This window comes from Myxocyprinus asiaticus, chromosome 30 (assembly GCF_019703515.2).
Source record: "Myxocyprinus asiaticus isolate MX2 ecotype Aquarium Trade chromosome 30, UBuf_Myxa_2, whole genome shotgun sequence".
Lineage (NCBI taxonomy): Eukaryota > Metazoa > Chordata > Actinopteri > Cypriniformes > Catostomidae > Myxocyprinus > Myxocyprinus asiaticus.
Genome location: NC_059373.1, coordinates 3351330 through 3373421, shown reverse-complemented (window position 1 = coordinate 3373421; position 22092 = coordinate 3351330). Strand labels below are relative to the sequence as shown.

General features: G+C 36.4%; 1 protein-coding gene across 1 annotated transcript; it reads left to right on the top strand.

The window, feature by feature from the left end:
* Positions 1–11319: 11319 nt before the first annotated feature.
* LOC127420898 (transmembrane protein 196-like) lies at positions 11320–19695 on the top strand. Its single transcript, XM_051663506.1, has 4 exons — positions 11320–11589; positions 12187–12243; positions 18064–18318; positions 19169–19695. Exons 1-4 carry the CDS (start codon positions 11425–11427, stop codon positions 19235–19237), a joined length of 546 nt encoding a protein of 181 aa, XP_051519466.1. The 5' UTR covers positions 11320–11424; the 3' UTR covers positions 19238–19695.
* The last annotated feature ends 2397 nt before the right edge of the window (positions 19696–22092 follow it).

Below are 22092 nucleotides of genomic sequence, written 5' to 3'. Positions count from 1 at the left end.
ACTTTTTTTTTTGTTTTTTTGTTTTTTGTATGGAACAATTAATACAGGCGCTTTTAACAAAAATACAAGTTGCAATGTTTTGCCCCATAGACTTCCATTATAAGTGAGTTGTTTGAAAGGTTTGAAAAGCATGATGTTGACTGAACTTGGTTTGAGCTCTGAACATTCATTTATTCTCTTTTTTTCACTGAGGTTTTATTTTTATTTTTTTTATTTTTTTTTATTTCTGTCTTGTTTTTTCTGTAAAAATATGTAAACATCCTTAAAACAGAATACTGTATCTTTTACTTAAAGGGATAGTTCACCCAAAACTGAAAGTTCTCTCATCATTTACTCACCCTCATGCCATCCCAGATGTGTATGACTTTCTTTCTTTAGCAGAACACAAATTAAGATTTTTAGAAGAATATTTCAGCTCTGTAGGTTCATACAATGGAAGTGAATGGTGACCAGATTTGAAGCTCCAAAAAGCACATAAAGTCAGAATAAAATCCACTCCAGTGGATTAATTAATGTCTTCTGAAGTGAAACACTAGGTGTGTTTAAGAAATAGATAATTATTTAAAACAGTTTAACTATAAAATTTCACTTACGCCCAGCTCGCTCACGAGGGTCGAATACACAAATACTCTAAAGTGACGTAAGCGAGTTGGAAAGTTCAAGAAGTGACACATGAAATATTTTAAATACAGAAGCACTGTGTTGTTTACAACAGAGGAGGAGGAATGTTATACAGAAGCTGAATTGGTTTTGCTATAGATTTGTATTTGTATCTGTTTCTTTTTTTAAATGGTGCTTGTGTGTGCTGATCCTCAACCTACTGAAAAACATTAGATTACATCCGCGGGTATCATCACAAGAGGAAAGACTAACTTTACACAGATTCACTATCAATGATCCTGAGCTGCTCACTGACTCAAAACACACATTGAGTCACTCAAAATATTGAGGGTGTGCAGTGAACATTTTTTACCCTGCCAATTTCAGACCAGCCGAGAGATCCGACGATATCGACATGCCAATGTGCTTACATCATGTGAGAGGCAGCTTGAATATGATCCTCTCATGAACGTGCATACCACAGCTGGCCAGAAGCGAACATTTATAGTAAAAAAAAGTTTTAAATATGATCTATTTCTTACACCTAGCGTTTCGCTCCAGAAAATATTAGTTAATCCACTGGAGTTGTATGGATTACTTTTATGCTGCCTTTATGTGCTTTTTGAGCTTCAAAATTTTGGCACCCATTCACTTGCATTGTATGGACCTACAGAGCTGAGATATTCTTCTAAAGATCTTCATTTGTGTTCAGCAGAAGAAAGAAAGTCATACACATCTGGAATGGTATTTACATGTTTCAGTGAACTATTTACATTTACATTTATTCATTTGGCAGATGCTTTTATCCAAAGTGACTTACAAAAGAGGAACACATTATAAGCGAATCATCTTAAGGAGACAGTGGTACGAAAAGTGCCGTATTACAAAGTTTCACTAGCATCAGAATAGCGTTCAAAACAGAATAAAGTGCAACAAGGACTTTTTTTTTTTTTTTTTTTTGTGACTGGTTAAGTGCTCATGGAAAAGATGTGTTTTTAGCTGTTTTTTGAAGACAAAAATTGAGTCAGCTTCATGCATGGAGTTGGGAAGGTCATTCCACCAACGTGGTAACAAACTATTTTGCTATATTTCTATATTTCTTTAAGAATCAAAATGACATACAATATTAAGAGGTTTATGCTTAAAACAAGAGCTACTGTATTTGTCATCAGGGTAGAAAAAAAAAAAAGCTTGTTTTTTATTTTAAATATTTGTCTTACCCCATTTGAATGAATTTTCTTACCTCAATGGCAAAATAGTTTGTTATAAGTATAATATTTACAAAGTTGTTTTAGATTTCACTGAAAACAAGCCTTAATATTTTTTCATTTTAATTCTCAAGTATTTATTTATTTATTTATTCCAGTGTACCCTGTTAACCTCTTAAAAATAAAAGTTCTTTAATGGTTTCTTTTGGTACCTCAGGTTCAATGAAAAAAACCTTATTAAAGAACAATTTGTGTCTGTATATGGTTCTTTGTCAATTTAAAGTTCTTGATGTTTCATTTGAAAGGTTCTTGAGATCACTGAATTGGTTTGGGTTCTTTAAAGCACCAGTACACAGATGTTTTTTTTTTTAATTTTATTTTTATTTTTTTTAAACAAATATGGAATTAATGAAAAAAATAAAAAAAAAAATAAATATATATATATATATATATATATATATATATATATATATATATATATATATATATATATATATATATATATATATATATGTCACGGTTCCTTCTGACCCACGGGCCAATTTCACTCAACCCTCTCACTCTCCTGAGTACTGATCACCCACACCTGCCTCCAATCATTGCATCAATCAACCCCTCTATATAAACCTCACTCCCCTTCCATACCATGTCTGGTCTCAACTTTGTGTACAGACTCACTTACCTGTATCACCAGTGTTAAACACCACCATGATTCCTCTCTTCTACTCCAAACGTTTCCTCTCCAGCGACTCCAGTGTCCATCACTTCAATGCAAGCTTTGTTGTTACAAACCCTCCACCTCAAGGAAAGTCACCATCCCTATCAGCATTAGTCTTCATTATGTAAACTATCACCACTGCAACCCAGTACTGTCACATCATCACTTACCTACTGTCTTTGTGTGTCAGTAAATACCTGCTTGGGTTCAAACATCATCCTCAAGTCTTGTTTTCCAGTAAAAATATCAACATTCCTAAAACAAGAAATTTACTTAAAGCAAAGTTACATAAGATATTTTGTCTTGTTTTCAGAGAAAAACATTTATTCAAAGGGAAAACAAGTTTATTCCATTCCATTCCATTGTAAGTGCCTCACTGTAACCTCAACTTTTGATTTTGTTTTTTAAAGAAAAGGAGGGATGTTGAAATACATTTTTGTGGTAATCAACATTATGCCACAAATGCTGTCGATTGAGCTTAACTTGTATTGAACCAGGAATATTCCTTTAAGATATTTTTATAATACACTGAGAATTACGGATTGTAAAGTGAACACTCAACAAGAATACCAATCCATTTTTCACAATTTATTATAACTCTAAAATATACTAGACGGTTGTTCGCGGCGACCGTATCATTATAACTGAGCTCCCACGTGTTCACATGTGGTGATGTTCTCCGTATGTGCCAATAAAACTGCACGTTGCCAGAACCCCTTTGGATTCAAGCGCTCTCTCGTGGACCATTAAACAAGGCTCCAGGGCGATCTGTGACATGGGCACATTTCCAGTGTAACAAAACTGACAGAGTTATTGCTGGGGGAATGAGCACTGGTATAATGATGTGAAAAGTCAAAAAATCATGGGGTTAAATAATGCTACAGATATGTACTGTACTGTGGCCCCAAAAAGTATTTGGACACTTAAACACGCATAGGAGGACACAATGGCAAATCAAGTTTTCTCAAAATTAACTTCACTTTCTGAGTCATTTTTGCTCAATGACTTTTAATCAACTGGTGTCACGGTGATTGTCAGTGGATGTATGAAGTCAGTTTCATTCAAATTCACACAAGTGTCCTAGCAGAGTAACCACAGCTGAAGTTCAGCACATGCACATGTTCCACTAACGTTATTTTATAATGCAATTATGACATTCATACACTTTAAATATGACCTGTGTGATTTGTGCATTCATATTTGACGACTGTAACACTGCTGTATATTTACAGTATCCTTATGTGGTTTTGTGCCTGTCTGAGCTGAGTTACTGTTATCTGGTGGACAGGAACACAATGAATCACTTCTGTATGAGATCCTCAAACTTACAAGAGGAGATAGGAGGATGATCAGACACAAACAGACTGCAGTGGTTATAAATAGATGGGGAGGATGTGTGTGTATGAGGAAGCAGCTCTTCTATCCCGCTGTAGTGAAGTTAATAGAATTTAATATGGTGCAAAGAAGCATTCTGACACACATGAGGAAGAACAACAGGACAGATTTTGCCAGAGGAGACAAAATTACACTCATACACACAAACATTTCAAATTCTTCTGAAAAGCATTCATGCTGCATTCTAGTCATGTTGGAATGATCATATTTTGAGATGCTGTAATTACCAGTGGAAAACTCATGGTGGAATCTAATTGGTTTGAGTCATAATTACATTTTAAGAGTGAATGTTTATTGTACAGTGTAGTTTGTATGCATTCTGTGTACTGTTGATGAAGAATTGAGATTGAGATGAATGGTTTTGTTAACAGAAAGCTCTCTCCAGGTAGGGAAATCAGAGTTGGAGTTGGTTGGATCACTTTTCATTCTTTGTTGAATATCTCCAAGCAGGATAACCCATGTAGGTACAAATAAAAGCTTAATTTCTTGGATAATTATTATTATTATTTTTTTTAAATCTCAGTCTCAAAATATTCTACTTTTTGTTCATTAATGACTATAAAATTACGTTGTGCATTTGGGGTTGGTTACTGTGTTAACCGAGTATAGTTTAATGAGGGAGGGAACACACAGACATTATGGAAATGTTCATTTTACGCCAAAGTATCTCAACACAAATTTGCCTGATAGAATTATTTTTTATGCTACATTTAAGGGTCATTGACAAATAAGGTTCTCCGGAGTGATACAAATGAGATCTTTTCAAAATCTAGTTTAAAACACGTGTGTCAAGTTAGCATAAATGTAATTTTTTTTGTCCAATTTGGTTTCAGAAATTTTTGAAAAACCTTTACAGCATTAATTATTATTTGTTTTTTTTTTAAGACTTTAAAAATGTCAAGGAGTGTAACCATCAAGTAAAATGTATTACAATACTTCCCTTGCACCTTGAATTACTTAAACATTAATTTCAAAACGTTTTCAAAGATATGTTTTAAGGTAAAAAATGTTTTGTGTGTGTGTGTGTGTGTGTGTGTGTGTGTGTGTGTGTGTGTGTGTTTTACAAATATTATTAATTTTTGAATCAAGAATATCAAGATGTTTTCTCAGGGTGACTCAATATGACCTGTAGAAAATTAGCCTTTTATATGTCACAATATGTTAATTTTGTTTAAATACCACATGACTTTGATTTGGTGGACACATTATTTTCAAATATTAAGTTTTGAACAAGATTATTTCATTAGTTATCTTTTCAAAGAAAAAATAAGAGATTTTTTTCTGCACTACTCATTCCAAACTCTTTTTTTTTTTTTTCAAGAATTTTGATTTTAATTAAAAGTTTTTAATTAATTTATTAATTTGTTAATTTTTTTTTTTATGGTCACACCACATGACATTTTTTACTTTAAACTCCAGAAGATTAAAAAAAAAAAAAAAAAACTACAAATGGCTTTAACTTAGTAATTGAAAACATGTTCTTTATAGAAGAGGTGTATTCAAGTAATTGTTTTATGTGAATTGCATTTTTTTTTTTTTTTTTAATGGCAGATGCTATTTGCATCCTGGTGCAAATAATGGTATATGCTATTTACACCCCAGTGCAAATAGTGTCAGAAACTATTTGCACCCATATTTAAATACTAACATACAGCATGGGCATCACTGCATTGTGTTTATTGTGTTTATTTAGAGTCCCACAGACACACTATATTAACCCCTACCCATAAACCCAACCTTAACCTTACCTTAGAAAAAATAACCTTGGTTTTACTACAGTAACCATGGTTTCACCACGGTATGATTTGTAAATTTACAGTAACCACAAAATTAACCATGGTTACTATATTAACAACATATTACTGTACTCGACATTCACAGTGACCAAATCACAGCGACAACATTTATATTCATTTTTATTTATTATTTTAAGTAGTATATTAAGAGTGGAATCAGGAAATCGGATGGGAAAAAGAGTGGGACAAAACGCAAATTCGATCCGCAGTCGCTAGAACAACAGTACACAATCACACACCGTCTTTACTCCTCACGCCACTGCAATGACACCTATTGTTTGGTTTGTCATATATTTCTGTGGTTCCACCAGACTATTGGGGTGCAAATAGCTGCACTGTGTGGCAGATGCTATTTGCACCAGGGATGCAGATAGACACTCCGTTTTTACAGCTAGAGTGGTGAATTTTTGTTTTGATATAGATAAATTGGAAAGTTGTTCTCACCTCGACATGATTGAATCTTATTAATGCCTTACAAGTTTCAACAGATGTGGCTTAAGAAGGCAAACATACAGATGTCACAGTGTTTTTGAGACAGCACCCGATTTTGACCCAGAAATGAACCCTGATTCAACCAACCCCGGCCTCTCCTGTTCTAGACCTTCTTGGTAGTAAGTAATCCATTCCAAACATTGCCTATCACTAAAGATTGAACAGTCTTTTAGAGCTGTTTTCAATCCCAGCTTAAATAGCATTATACATGCTGTCTTTCTGTACACATCTACAAATTCTAAAAATATCTCCCACCCTTCCATCCTACTATTTCCAGAGTGCCGGTCACAACTGGGTCTCAAATCTGACAATCAATTCACATTTACACAAACCCTGTAAAGAGAGAGAGAGAGAGAGAGAGAGAGAGAGAGAGAGAGAGAGAGAGAGAGAGGGAAGGGAAATGTGGCCACACTCTGTGTAGAAAGAAAACCGGATGGGAAAGCACCAGAGTTTGATGACTCAGCAGACGGGGGTGTCTCATTAACCAATCAGTGCTGAGATTACAGATATCTGACATTCACAGGCAGATCAGCAGACAGTGGAGGCAGTGAAGTATGGTGAATTACTACCAAACAAGACAGAAATGGTGAAATGTTCTGCTGTTCTGAGTACTTACACATACATTAACAGCATATCTTTGGAATCAGCACTGGCCAATAAAAATCATTATCCTATTTATTAGTTGTGTTTGCTAAGGCAAGCATCACTATTACTAGTCATACTGAGCCTAAATATGGACTTTGGGTGTGTATCAACTTTACGTGCTTGATGAATAAAGTGTAGTTCATCTTTTTTTTTTTTAACAAAGCAACTTCAATATTCTCATTTGAAGTTATCACATTAACGAGAGGTGTGCTATTACTTTTCTAGTGATCAGACAATTTATGTGGCAGACAACAATATGGGCAAAGAAATCCACCACATAGCAGCAATCCCAGAATACCCTACTAGCAACCACATATTAATGAGCTAAAAAACACTCCACTTACAACTTAGCAACCGCATAGCAACGTTCCAGCAACCAAAACTATTTAAAAATTGATTTGTCACTTGAATTGTTGATCAAACTGATTAATTTTCAAAGGAAACCCTTATTACCAACCATTCACAAAACAATTATTAATGCTTTAAATCCATTCAAATGTGATTGATTATTGGAAATCAGAGTGAGATGACAGACCTTTCCATTGTTTGCACTAATTGGTATCACTTTTCTCTTGTTGAAATGCCAAATAATAAATAAATAAATAAATAAATATAGATATTCTATATTTATTTAAATCCCCAGATCTGCCTTTGGTAAAAGATTGTGCAGAACTTCAAATGTAAATGCAGTGTAAACTGATACAAATAGCATATACGTAGCTATAATAAAAATGTTTTCTCCACTGCAGTGGAATTGTAATAGAACCAACTCTACTGTTTGTTCGGTGTAGGACTGCTGTTGTTATGGTAACTCAAACATCCGAAAGTTCCTGTATTAGGTTTTGGAATGAAGTGTCTGTGATGTGCTGCAGATGCACTGAAAACAACAATGTTCTCACCCACCTTCACTCATACTGCAGTAGATAAGGAAAGGGCAGTTTGCCTGAGGCTATTTTCCCCATAAACAAAGTCCTGTGGTTTTTATCCTGTAATGAGAGAGGCTGACGTGTTGATGCACAATACAGGCATGTTTCACAAAGTAACTGGACAGTGTGTTAGAATAACACTCTATAATGTAATATAATATATTACATAATGTTCCTGTCTTGAAGTACACTTTATAATGCTCAGGTCTAGAATAATAGTACTGCTCAATTCTAAAATCACTATAATGTCAGATCTAAAATGATACTATAGCTTACACGGTATAAGGCACAACTCTGAAATGATACTCTGGATAATACTCAATAATGCTCAGCCCTAGAATGACACTCTTAATAATATTATACAATGCTAAGCTCAAGAATAGCACTCTACAGTTCTCAGCTCTAGAATAATACTCAAAATTATTTTAAATAAAGCTCACTTCTATATTAACACTATAATGCTCAGCTGAAGTATAACGCTCTAAATTATATCAATAATGCTCAGTTCTAGAAAAACACTCTGTAATGCTTAGCTCTAGAATAATTCTCCAAATTATATTACATAATTCTCCTTTCTAGAATGACACTATAATGCTCTGCTCTAAAATAATAGTACTGCTCAATTCTAAAATAACACAATCATTTCAGATCTTAAATGATACTATAGCTTACACGGCATAAGGCACAAATCTGGAATGATGCTCTAGATAATGCTCAATAATGCTCAGCCCTAGAATGACACTCTTAATAATATTCTGCAATACTAAGCTCTAGAATAATGCTCTATAGTTCTCAGCTCAGAAATAACACTCTAAATTATATTTAATAATGTTCAGGTCTTGAATAACAATATATAATGCTCAGCTAGAAAAACGTTCCAAATTATATTCAACAATGCTCTGTTCTAGAAAAACACTCTTGCTCAGTTCTAGAGTAATGCTCCAAATTATATTCAAGAATGTTCTGTTCTGGAATTACACACTATAGTTCTCAACTCTAGAATAACGCTCCAATTTATATTCAATAATGCTCCATTCTAGAATAACAGTCTTGCTCAGCTCTAGAATAATGCTCCAAATTATATTAAATAATACTTTCTTCTAGAATAACACTCTTGCTCATCTCTAGAAGAATTCTCAAAATTATATTTAATAATGCTCTGTTCTAGAATTACACACTTGCTTAGCTCTGGAATAAAGCTTCAAATTATATTACATAATGCTCCTTTCTAGAATTAAACTCTATAATGCTCTGCTCTAAAATAATAGTACTGGTCAGATCTAAAATGATACTATAGCTTACACGGTATAAGGCACATGCTCTAGATAATGCTCAATAATGCTCAATAATGCTCAGCCCTAGAATGACACTCTTAATAATATTCTACAATGCTAAACTCTAGAATAACCCTCTATAGGTCTCAGCTCAGAAATAATGCTCTAAATTATGTTTAATAATGTACAGTTCTTGAATAACAATATATAATGCTAAGCTAGTATAACATTCCAAATTATATTCAATGCTCTGTTCTAGAAAAACACTCTTGCACAGGTGAAGAATAATGTTCCAAATTATATTTAGTAATGCTCCTTTCTAGAATTACACACACTATAATTCTCAGCTCTAGAATAACAGTCTTGCTCAGCTCCAAAATAATGGTCCAAATTATATTCAATAATACTCTGTTCTAGAATTACACACTATAATTTTCAGCTCTAGAATAACGCTCTAATTTATATTCAATAATGCTCCTTTCTAGAATTACACACACTATAATTCTCAGCTCTAGAATAACAGTCTTGCTCAGCTCTAAAATAATGGTCCAAATTATATTCAATAATGCTCTGTTCTAGAATTACACACTATAATTTTCAGCTCTAGAATAACGCTCTAATTTATATTCAATAATGCTCCATTCTAGAATTACACACTATAATTTTCAGCTCTAGAATAACGCTCTAATTTATATTCAATAATGCTCCATTCTAGAATTACACACTATAATTCTCAGCTCTAGACTACAGTCTTGCTCAGCTCTAAAATAATGCTCAAATTATATTCAATAATACTCTCTTCTAGAATAACACTCTTGCTCAGCTCTAGAAGAATTCTCCAAATTATATTTAATAATGCTCTGTTCTAGAATAACACTCTTGCTTGGCTCTAGAAGAAAGCTCCAAATTATATTTAATAATGCTCTTTTCTAGAATAACACTCTTGCTCAGCTCTAGAAGAATTCTCCAAATTATATTTAATAATGCTCTGTTCTAGAATAACACTCTTGCTTGGCTCTAGAAGAAAGCTCCAAATTATATTTAATAATGCTCTTTTCTAGAATAACACTCTTGCTCAGCACTAGAAGAATTCTCCAAATTATATTTAATAATGCTCTGTTCTAGAATAACACTCTTGCTTGGCTCTAGAAGAAAGCTCCAAAATATATTCACTAATGCTCAGTTCTTCAATGACACTCTATAATGCTCAGCTCTAGAGCAATGCTCTTGATCATGTTCTAAGTCTCAGCTCATAGCATAATGTTCTTATACTCTTTAATATATTTATAACTAGAACTCTGCTCAGCTCTGCACAGTTTGCTTGGCATCTTTATATGGATTCCAAATCGCTTAGCCATTAAGCAAGATCCTGATAGTAATTTCCAGGCAGCAAAATGTAATAGCTTTTGAAACAAATAACTGGCAGATCTTCAGAATGTTTCCTCTCTCTTAATTGTCTCTGGAAACGTATTGGTCAGTATTCAGAGATCCTATTGCACTCTTTGATGGTGTGTGGAGACTTATACAAACCATTCCCCAAAACCAAATGTTCCAGGGAAACTAGTGTTTTTAAAAATAGTGAATTTCTTTTGTTTCATTATAGCCTATATTAATCTCTCCAAGAGGACTTATTTGAACGACTATTGATTCAGTCTAGTTAAAACCATGTCTAATAAATTATAAATGTAATGGCATGCCGTCATGTGCTGTGATGACATGTGCTGTTAAGTGTTAAACTCACTACTTTTATGCAATAAACTGCACGGGACAGATTTACTATGATCAGCGCTTTCACGCACCGTTGCGCATAAACGCGTCGGATGCGTGTGTGCGCGTACACGACAGGACATCTGCCCCGCTGTTTGACAGTGTTTTGCACTTCACAACATCTCCTGCGAGGTCGAACTGTAAGATCAGATCTAGAGTATTTAGAACATCACTGTTCCAGAGCTTCGCGTCAAATACGTCCCGTCAAATTATATAGCGATTATACAATTTGTATAACTTACTGCAGTAGAAGCTGCTATAGGAGAAAGTGCCAACTGGCTGAGGGAGGTGCTTTAACTCCAAACTGAGGGTAAATCACATGGGGCAGGATGACAAACATGGTAAACGGAGTGAGGAGGAGGGTAAAGTTTAACTGGTGGCGTTTACGCACCATGGAGAGCGTCTTTGAGCACTGATACATGGCCATCTAAAAGGCCCATATCCTCACGTCTGAAGATCTGTTCTGGAAGAACTAGTTTGTTATGCTCATATGCACACTTCAGGATATAAATCTGTTGGGTTTATCTATGCAGATGGAGTGAAGCACTGAAAGGAGCTCCCGTATCTTTTTGCGCACCGCTCAGAAATGATGACCGAGCGACGATGTGCACCAACCGGAAGATCATCTGGAGTTTGTTGGTTCTGTCGGTGCTGGAGATAGGGCTCGGGGTGTCCAGCATTGTCCTGGGCGCGGTGGGCATCATCCGGGCGAAAACGGAGCGCAAAACCCAACAGGGCGACGCATCTCCGGTATGGAGCGGAGTGTGTGTACGTCTCACTTTTTTTAGTCTTCTTCCTGCGTAAATAATTGATCAAAACAGCATTCATTGATATTAAGGAAAAACATTAGCCTAAATGTTCGTGCAATTAAAATAATAATACAAATCAAACACCTCGAAGGATGTACAGTAACCTATAACCAGCCAACTCTATTAATCTGAACTAAATGCCATTCTTTTTCATCTGTCATGACTTTACATGTGAGCTGATATGACTTTGTTGTATTGAAGTTAGGCTATCTTAGGTTTTACTCTGGCTCTTCACAGACAAAATCTCTGTAGATTTACTCTAAAACTCATAATGTCTCATGAGATTCATTGTCTTGTGTTTTCAGAGGGATTTTGGCATGTTGTGACATTTAGTGTTATGTGAGATAATTCCATCATTAACTCACGTGTCTTCATTTACGTGTTCATGTCTAGTTCTGTTTTTATCTCTCTGAATCAAGTCCACTGATTCCACTGTAATCTAATCCCAGTATGCTTATTTATGTCCCACACCCTCCTGTATTCTTTTGGTTTATCTTCAGTGTGGTAAGGAGATAGTTCTGACAGATCAAATGTGACTGATTGCTTTCTCTCCTAGTTTCTCCTCTGTGGAATGTGTGGCATGCTGTGTGCACGGAAAAGAACGGGACTGATCGTGAGTATGCACACTTTACGCACTCTGTAATATTCTATCTAAAACATGCATTCCAATGCACAAATAACACACACTTTACTATACTAGTGAACACACTCGACTACTAGTACACACATACATGTTTTTCTATCATGGTGGAGACTTTCCATTTGCTTCTGTTGCTTTTATACTGAGCTAATGATATTTACTATCCTCTACCCCTAAACATAACCCTCACAGAAACTGTTCTGCATTTTTACATTTTCATTAAGACATTATTTTATTATGTTTACTATGCCGTTTTCCTCGTGGGGACAGTTACTGATGCACAGTGTAGCTGATTTCAGGTTGTTCTGTCATTGCTGGGACATTTGGTCCTCACATAACCTGATCCGTGCTTTAGTATTCTAGAACACATATTCTACTGTACAATCACACACATGCTACTGTAGTAAAAATGATACTCTACTGTTGTAGAATACACACACAACTGTACGAATCCGCACTTTCTACTGCACTAAAACACAAACTCTACTGTAGTAGCCGTGTTGGGAATAATCTGATTACAAATTAGTCATTTACTGTAATATATTTTCTCTTTTATTACAAAAAGTTGTGTAGCGCATGTCATTTTATCTCTTGTAACCATATTACAGTAACCATATTTCAATTAAGTTAATATTCTGTGTTCAATACAAGTTAAGCTCAATCGACAGCATTTGTGGTATAGTGTTGATTACGACAAAAATTATAATAATACAAATAAATAAATAAACTGGTTCCTCCTTTTCTAAAAAAAAAAGAAAAAAAAAGAAAAAATGTATGTTACATTGAGGCACTTACAATGGGAGTGAATGGGGTCAATTTTTGTAGGGTTCAAAGCAGGGTACTAAGATGCAATTTTGGGGGGGTGGGGGGCATATCTAGGAACAGGAGGGCGGTGTCCAGAAGGTTCTAGGGGTTATTATAATTTTATAAAAAGCACTACATTAATTCCTCTGTTAAAACGAATGCATTATTTAAGCTGTAAAGTTGTTTAAAACATCTTTTTTATGGTTATTTTAGGGTTTTAGGGTTTTAGGGTTTACGGGAGTTTACGGCAGTATGTCGTCATGGCAATAAAGTTGTAAAATTGGATATAACTTTACACAGAAAATTAGTAAGCGATTTTATCACACTAAAATCATTTTAACATGTAAATTGTCACGTCTTGTGGCTATCCTTTTGAAACAGTGAGTATTTTAATGTTTACAGATTGGCCCCATTCACTTCCATTGTAAGTGCCTCACGTAGTTCTGAGTGTATGACTTCTGTGCAACAATGAACAATAAAAAAATATAGAATTTTTTTTTTTAATTTATGGAGCACAAAAACAAAAACCTTTCTGTGAAAAGTGTTTTAGCAAGTAACTTAAAGTAATTTGGAATCGGATATACTTTCCCGTAATCAGTAAAGTTTGTAATCAGATTACAATGTCACAGAAGTAATTAGTGATTTGTAATGGACTACTTTTTTGTATAACTTACCCAGCACTGTGTAGTAGTACACTCTCTGCTGTACTAAAACACATGTCAATGTCTGTGATCATTAGAATGAAAGTCTCAAGTTTCCATCTTAATCAAATCTAGAGCAGAAATTGTTTGTTTTGGGACGCAGTATCAAAATGCACGCGGCCACAAACGTCCACATCAGGTGCCTGAGAGACGATTCCAGCTCGCAGTGAGTGTGTGTAAATATCCCGGGATACCTCCCTTGTGACAGGAGATTCAATTAGCAACCTCGGAGTGGAGAGAGCCGCCCCAGAGGAGAGTGTTAATAAAAAATCAATACTCATGTGAAACCTTAGTCTGAGAGAATCCAGATATCTCCTATTCCAATATCCAGTTCTCTCATATATTGTGTCTTTTCATATCATACCTGATATTTTTACACTTGCTGTTGTTTCTACAGATTGTCATTTACAAGCTTTCAGCTTTTTCCTTGTGCATCACCAGCTCTCTCCTGTTGATTCAATTTGTTTCCTGAGCTTTTATGTTCTGGAAAGCTTGTACTGCTTCCATACAGTATTAGATGGCTAAAAGGAAACTCGCTCCATCAGCTCATAATTATTCGGAGTTCCCGACATCAACGGCAGGAACAACTCGAGCATCTTGTCTGCAAATCATATTATTGAACTCTTCAGTAGCCTCTGTGGATATTCTCATGCAAGCAGAGTTTAGGTAGTTTAGATTAAAACAACAACAACAATGTTGTCAATTTTAACACACACATCAACATTGTGCATATACAGTAAAAGTGTGCTTGGCAATTCCTCAACAGCATGTAATGTGTTATGGGCTATGTTAAGCATGGAATACTTGCTAAATGCTTGCTGCATACTATGTAGTACATACTGCAGAATATTTTTACACTAAAATAATATGTGAAACGGTACGCAGTTGTAGCAGATTCAGTCTTGCTGTTATTTTAGGAAACTGGCCTATAACTGTTCAGAAAGGAATACAAACATACGGATGACATTATGCACAGTAAATATTATATACTGCCTACTGTTTTCAAAAAATAGAATGTGAGACCGTATGATAAACGATTCAAAGTAGTTGCAAGTTTAATTCAGTGCATGGCATTCAAATGTCATCTCAGAAATAAATAACTTTTTTTATCCATTATTAACACTAAAACATTAAGAATGATTCCAAGGGGTCCTGGGTTGCTCAGCGAGTAAAAACGCTGACTACCACCCCTGGAGTTGCGAGTTCGAATCCAGGGCGTGCTGAGTGACTCCAGCCAGGTCTCCTAAGCAACCAAATTGTCCCGGTTGCTAGGGAGGGTAGAGTCACATGGGGTAACTATTCGCTAAAATGTGGTTCGCTCTCGGTGGGGAGCGTGGCGAGTTGTGCGTGGATGCCGCGGAGAATAGCGTGAAGCCTCCACATGCGCTATGTCTCCGCAGTAACACGCTCAACAAGTCACGTGATAAGATGCGCGGATTGACGGTCTCAGACGTGGAGGCAACTGAGATTCGTCCTCCGCCACCCGGATTGAGGCCAGTCACTACGACACCACGAGGACTTAGAGCACATTGGGAATTGGGCATTCCAAATTGGGGAAACTAAGGAGAGAGAGAGAGAAAAAAAAGAATGATTCCATGTATACAATTCAATCATGCAATAAATAAGTAGTAGTTGCACTCAAAAATGTGTTGTTTTATTATTTTTAGGCTATTTTTTTTTTTTTCATTTCAATTTCATAAAAACTTCTATCTAATTGAATTGTGTAATTTTTAACAAAATTTAATAAATATAACTTTTATTTTATTTTGTTAAAAATTGCTCTTTAATAATGAATCATTTGATTTGACGGAATTTTGTTATGCAATTGAAATGCGTAAATCTTAAAATTATTTTTTTGAGTGTGACAGAATGACTGTTCGGAATGGCATACTAGCGTACTACTTATGGCATACTGCACAGTATATACTGTATACAGCCAACTGCTTTCAGAAAATATAACGTAAAACTGTATGCAACGATAAATATTTAAAAGATGTTGCATTTTCTCAGAAATAATAATAAAAAAAATACCGTTTTTTCATCCAGTTTGGGAAACCCGATCAATAAAAATTCAAGAAAGATGTTAAAAATCACAGTTGATATTTTTAATGATTCATGAATCACACTAGGAATCAGTCAAGTTGAGGGCATTTCATTGGTGGATACAGCGTTGTGAGTCTTAACACTTTAAGAGTGAGAGTTAACGCTTTACATTAAGGTACCCTTTGTTGAGAGTTTATGAAGGGGTTTATTAATGACTAATAACTCATCTACAAATGCATTATAAATCATTGATATGCAGTTTAAACAACATGAGGCAATGCTTTAAAATAAGGTTCTATTTGTTAACATTAGTAAATGCATTAGGTATCATGAAGAAACAATTAACAATATATTTTGTACAGCGTTTATTAATCATGGTTAATAATGTTAGTTAGTTCATAATTAATCATTAGTTCATGTTAGTTCATAGTGCATTAACTAATGTTAACATATACATCTTTTAATTTAAAAAACTGTATTAGTTTATGCTGAAATTAACATTAAATATGATTAATAAATGCTTAATAACTATTGTTCATTGTTAGTTTGTTAACTTATGTTGTTAACTAATGTAAATAAATGGAACCTTATTGTAAAGTGTTACCCAACATGAATAAAAAGTCTGACTTTCATGCAATACCTGCCAAATAGTGAGCCAATTTTAACTTGTATGTTAGAAATGCTTAATGAAGATGCTTATTCATCCTTATTTTATTCAAAACCTTGAAATGCCATAATTCATGATTTATGTCATGGTACAGCAAAAGTAGACTATTACAGAGAGATTAAAAGATGCTGTGTTTATATCAATTACTGTAATATCTTGACTTTTGTCACTTTGCTTGTCGAGTTGGTGACAAAACAGCGCCGCTACTCAGAGTGGTAACCTACGTATCAAAGTTGGATTGTCTCAGCGAAACACATTTCAGTTGTTCAAGCTCATCCAAAGCAATAATGTGTACCTGTAACTTTGATTTCTCTCATTTATCAAAAGTTGTATCATCTATATTCTTTATTTCCCTTCATTTTATGGGTCATATATGAATTAAGTAAGCATATCTGTACCCTGTAATACAAGTTTTAATGTAAGGTGGATTTACAAACTTATTTAGCAACCTCCAAAAACGTACTGTAATGCAAGCTGGACAACCATGACCTGTTTATTGTGTTACCCATGAACCATTTACTGTACTAATGACTTACCAACATTAAGAAGCTATGAAAGTGCACCTAAATGTAAAGTGGCCATAATTCATGATTTATGGCCACTTTACATTAAATTAGACTTTTTTCCTCTGTAACAGACTTTTTTTTTTTTTTTTTTTTTGCTCCACAAGGACATAAATCATGATTTTGATTAAAATTAGTATGAGTAAGTATCTTTATTAAGGATTTATAACATGAGAGTTTAAATTGGCTTACTATATGGTAGGTATTGCATGAAAGCCATTCTTTTTATTCATGTTGTTATAACTGCATATAAATGATTTATAATGCATTTACAGATGAGTTATGAGACATTAATGAACCCTTAACAAAAGGAAACTTGATGTAAAGTGTTACCAAAAATGTGCATGCAGTACACATTATTTATACTGCATGCTACAAAAACTAATAAGGTAGTATGCTATTCCGAAAATACCCCTGATGTCTGTCTACCTCTGGCTGCATTAGTATGTGTTCGCTGGACTGTAGAATCAGAAGCTCTTTGTGTAAATTGAGATAAACTCTGTCCTGGAGTGTTGAATTAGCAGTTTGCTGTTGGAAGATACAGTAGTGTTACTGTCTGGATGCGGTCTGAATGAATACAATCACAGAGCAGCACAATTCATTTTACCGGTACACAATGGTCTTGTCATCTTCCCCCATCTACAGTAATTCTGCAGTGCTGCATGCTTCTGGCTTAATATAACTTGACCTTTATAAGCATGCACAGTATGCTGTTGAATTCATGCACAAAGATCACAACTTTCTCTTTCTCCTCTCTCTCTCAGTTCAGTTCAATGTGTTTTATTAGCATGACTTTTTACCTAATATTGCCTGAGCATTTAATCTATGAACAGTATGGATAAGAACAATAATAAAAGCATTAATGGACATGATGAAGAACAATGGCATTTCATAGAGTGTTTACCTGCTATTGTAATTGGATAGTTCCAGCCTTAAAATGTGTTTTTTGAGATTATACAGTATGTATACACATACGCATAAAACTAACAATTATCTAACTCTGTCTCTCTCTCAGATGATCTTATTTTCCTCCTGCTGTATTTGCGGGTTAATCGGTGGAATTCTGAACTTCCAGTTTGTCCGTGCACTGGTCAAGCGTCCAGATACCATGCGCTCTCTTCATTTGGCCGTCATGTCTCTAGCATGTCTCGGTATCAGCTGCTGCACTCTGTCCACCTGGTTGACCTGCAGGCTGGCCAGCAGCGAGCAGCAGCGCATGTTTTTGGAGCGAGAACATTCACTACATCACTCGCACGAAATGGCAGAGAAGGTACGCTACGTGCTGGTATGTTTGTGCCGATTTGTGAGGCAGTATCCTCTATACGTAAAGTAAAATGCAATCAAAATGTACCTAATTTATTGTGAGGTTCTTAAACTTATTGTGTACAATTCATGCATGCATGTTATTCCACAGAAAAATAATAATCTTGCTCTGCCCCTGAAATGACACATTTTTCACCTGACATCACCTAAAGCCAGAAATAATGTGAACCAATAGTTAAATGCTATTTAAGCATAAAATCTTAGCAATAGTTAAAACAGTAATTTAATATCTGTTGATTGTTACCGTCATTCTGTTTTGTGCACCAAGTGTTGAGGTCTGCGTATGGTGCTCTGTATCTTGTTTCTTTCGCCAATAAAGCAAGGTGATGTTGTCCAATAGACGAAATACTGTAGCATGCAATAAACTTCCCCTTGAAAAACTGGCGTGTGTCATTTGGTACATGACTACGTCCTTTACAAAAGCATTGAAATTCTAGTACACTTTTAAACCATGGCTCAAAGGGATAGTTCACCCAAAAATGAAAATTCTCCAAAAAGTCACCAGACTGTATGAATGACCCAGAGACTAGAATATCATAGAGCCTTTTAGGGATGGACATTAAGCAAAAGCCTAGCAACCACCCAGAACACCCTAGCAACCATATTGCAACGCTTTGGCAACCACCCATAACACCCTGACATTGTGGCAGCAGAGGCAAGCACCACACATTTTCTTCAGAAAATCTAGTTAAAATGAACTTGTCTCTCTCCTGTCTGTTTGAATGTACATTTAATTCCAATATGTTTAGAATAACCACCTTCTCACTAACTCTCCTGTTGTTTCTTTGTGTTGGCAGGAGGTTTTGGACAACACCAGCAACGGCATTTCTCAAATCTCCTACAGCGGACGGAGCGCCTCACCATGACAGCTCGCCAACGGTGCCATGCCCACACACTTATAAAAGTGCAGTTCTTTCATATAATTGGTTGAGGCAGGCTGATAAATCTACATTCTGATTGGCTAAATCCGCTTGACAGTTTTTCATACTGATTGGCGGAGCCAGGCTGACACTTCTACACTCTAACCATCTGAGTCAGTGACATCCAGTAGAAGTCCATTCAGAGAGCAGACGCAGAGGGAAATAACAATATTGAATCAGTGTCCGGTTACCTGATGACCTCAGGAGAAGTCAGTGCAGAAAACCTTGATAACCAGCGAACAGAAAACGTTCCACTGAGCATGAAATAAGCATGCAAAATAATCTCTTGCTTTCTCTTTCTTCATCTCTTTCTCTCTCTCCCTGTATCTAGATAAAGGGAATGTTGAATCTGAAATTGTAATCCTGAAATTGTATGTTATACTGAATGCTCTTATTCAGACTGATTAAAAGTGCACAATGTACAATGCCTGTAAAGATATTTATTCACTTACAGTATTTTTATATAGAAGATTCATATGAAAATGAAATAAAGATGTCAAATGTAATTTGTGGTATATTGACTGATCATTAAACCATTAACACACACACACACTCACAATTAAACACACACGTGCACACACACACACAATCTTGTCTTTTCTGTGTAATCGTTCAATACAATTCCTAGCCCTAAAATACAAATTTTGGCATTTAAAAAAAAAATAATAATAATTTTTCTGTGGGTTTAGAACAACTTATGCATCAGTAAATAATTTCAACTCGTCCCTCATATTCCTCCTAAGAAACCAGACCTGGACGCCCCGCGACAAACGGGACTTGAACTGGCATCTCCGGCGTGGCATCAGTCAGTCGCTAGTGCACCTCTTGAGGTTAGGAGAGTGAGGTTTACACACTGCACAGCTATCTACCAGCTGGCTCCCTTTACACTCACCCCCCTAAACCTCACTCCCATCCGGGTCACGGCACCATTGTGACGCTCCTGTTCTACCTGCTTTGTACGGGACTCGAACCGACATCTCTGGCATAGGAGGCGGGTGCCCTAACAAGGAGGCTAAAGGCTACAGCCTCTAGCGTCAGTCGCTAGTGCACCTCTTGAGGTTAGGAGAGTGAGGTTTACACACTGCACAGCTATCTACCAGCTGGCTCCCTTTACACTCACCCCCCTAAACCTCACTCCCATCCGGGTCACGGCACCATTGTGACGCTCCTGTTCTACCTGCTTTGTACGGGACTCGAACCGACATCTCTGGCATAGGAGGCGGGTGCCCTAACAAGGAGGCTAAAGGCTACAGCCTCTAGCGTCAGTCGCTAGTGCACCTCTTGAGGTTAGGAGAGTGAGGTTTACACACCGCACAGCTATCTACCAGCTGGCTCCCTTTACACTCACCCCCCTAAACCTCACTCCCATCCGGGTCACGGCACCATTGTGACGCTCCTGTTCTACCTGCTCTGTACGGGACTCGAACCGACATCTCTGGCATAGGAGGCGGGTGCCCTAACAAGGAGGCTAAAGGCTACAGCCTCTAGCGTCAGTCGCTAGTGCACCTCTTGAGGTCAGGAGAGTGAGGTTTATACACATTGCACAGCTATCTACCAGCTGGCTCCCATTACACTCACCCCCCTAAACCTCACTCCCATCCGGGTCACGGCACCATTGTGACGCTCCTGTTCTACCTGCTTTGTACGGGACTCGAACCGGCATCTCCGGCATAGAAGGCGGGTGCCCTAACAAGGAGGCTAAAGGCTACAGCCTCTAGCGTCAGTCACTAGTGCACCTCTTGAGGTGAGGAGAGTGAGGTTTATACACATTGCACAGCTGTCTACCAGCTGGCTCCCATTACACTCACCCCCCTAAACCTCACTCCCATCCGGGTCACGGCACCATTGTGACGCTCCTGTTCTACCTGCTTTGTACGGGACTCGAACCGGCATCTCCGGCATAGAAGGCGGGTGCCCTAACAAGGAGGCTAAAGGCTACAGCCTCTAGTGTCAGTCGCTAGTGCACCTCTTGAGGTCAGGAGAGTGAGGTTTATAAACATTGCACAGCTATCTACCAGCTGGCCACCGTTACACTAAGAGATTCTTACCTGGCCAGTAAAACCTGATCTGTTTCTGTATGATTACCAAATAACTTAAAGTTTGATTCATCCCAGAGACATGAATCTGTTGATTCCTTTCACCAAAGAGTTAGGTGTTGCGCTCAGTAACCGTTTGTATAGATTACATCTTTATGCCAGTAGTTGGCAACAAATGTGTCTAATGTGTATTGAGTGAGTCAACTTATTTGTCGTTCACAACTGAAACTATGGAACTAAACAAGAACGATTTTGTTTAAATACTAGAGCACCAAAAAGAATGGACAATGTATGTATTATGTATGTATGACATGCAGTTTGAACAGCCCTCCTATGTGCATTCACAAGAGGACCGAGTTCTTCTTGTCCTGTTTTCAACGATTCACATTATTTTTGTATGTCGCCACCTACTGGGCAGAAAGGAGATTGAAAAAAGGGAAGGATAAAGGAAAGGTTAAAAAAAACATCCCAGAAGGTGGTGATATGCATGACATAAGTGACCTCTCATGAACATGCGTAGAAGGGCTGTTTGAAAGTGGACACTCATAGTAATAAATATTAGTCGTTTTCTCACCCACGCCTATTACATCGCTTATGAAGATATGGATTTAACCACTGGAGTTGTGTGGACAACTTTTATGCTGCTGCCTTTATATGCTTTTTGGGGCTTCAAAGTTCTGGCCATCATATACTTGCATTGAATGGACCATATTCTTCTAAAAATCTTAGTCTGTGTTCAGCAGAAGAAAGTCATACAAATCTGGA

What these genes read in the sequence shown, in the direction of transcription:
- LOC127420898 (XM_051663506.1), top strand. Translation starts at nt 11,425, where the DNA reads ATGTGCACCAACCGGAAGATCATCTGGAGTTTGTTGGTTCTGTCGGTG. An exon ending in CGGTATGGAGCGGAGTGTGT is followed by an intron (nt 11,590 to 12,186) that starts GTACGTCTCACT and finishes TTTCTCTCCTAG; the next exon opens with TTTCTCCTCTGTGGAATGTG. An exon ending in CGCACGAAATGGCAGAGAAG is followed by an intron (nt 18,319 to 19,168) that starts GTACGCTACGTG and finishes TTGTGTTGGCAG; the next exon opens with GAGGTTTTGGACAACACCAG.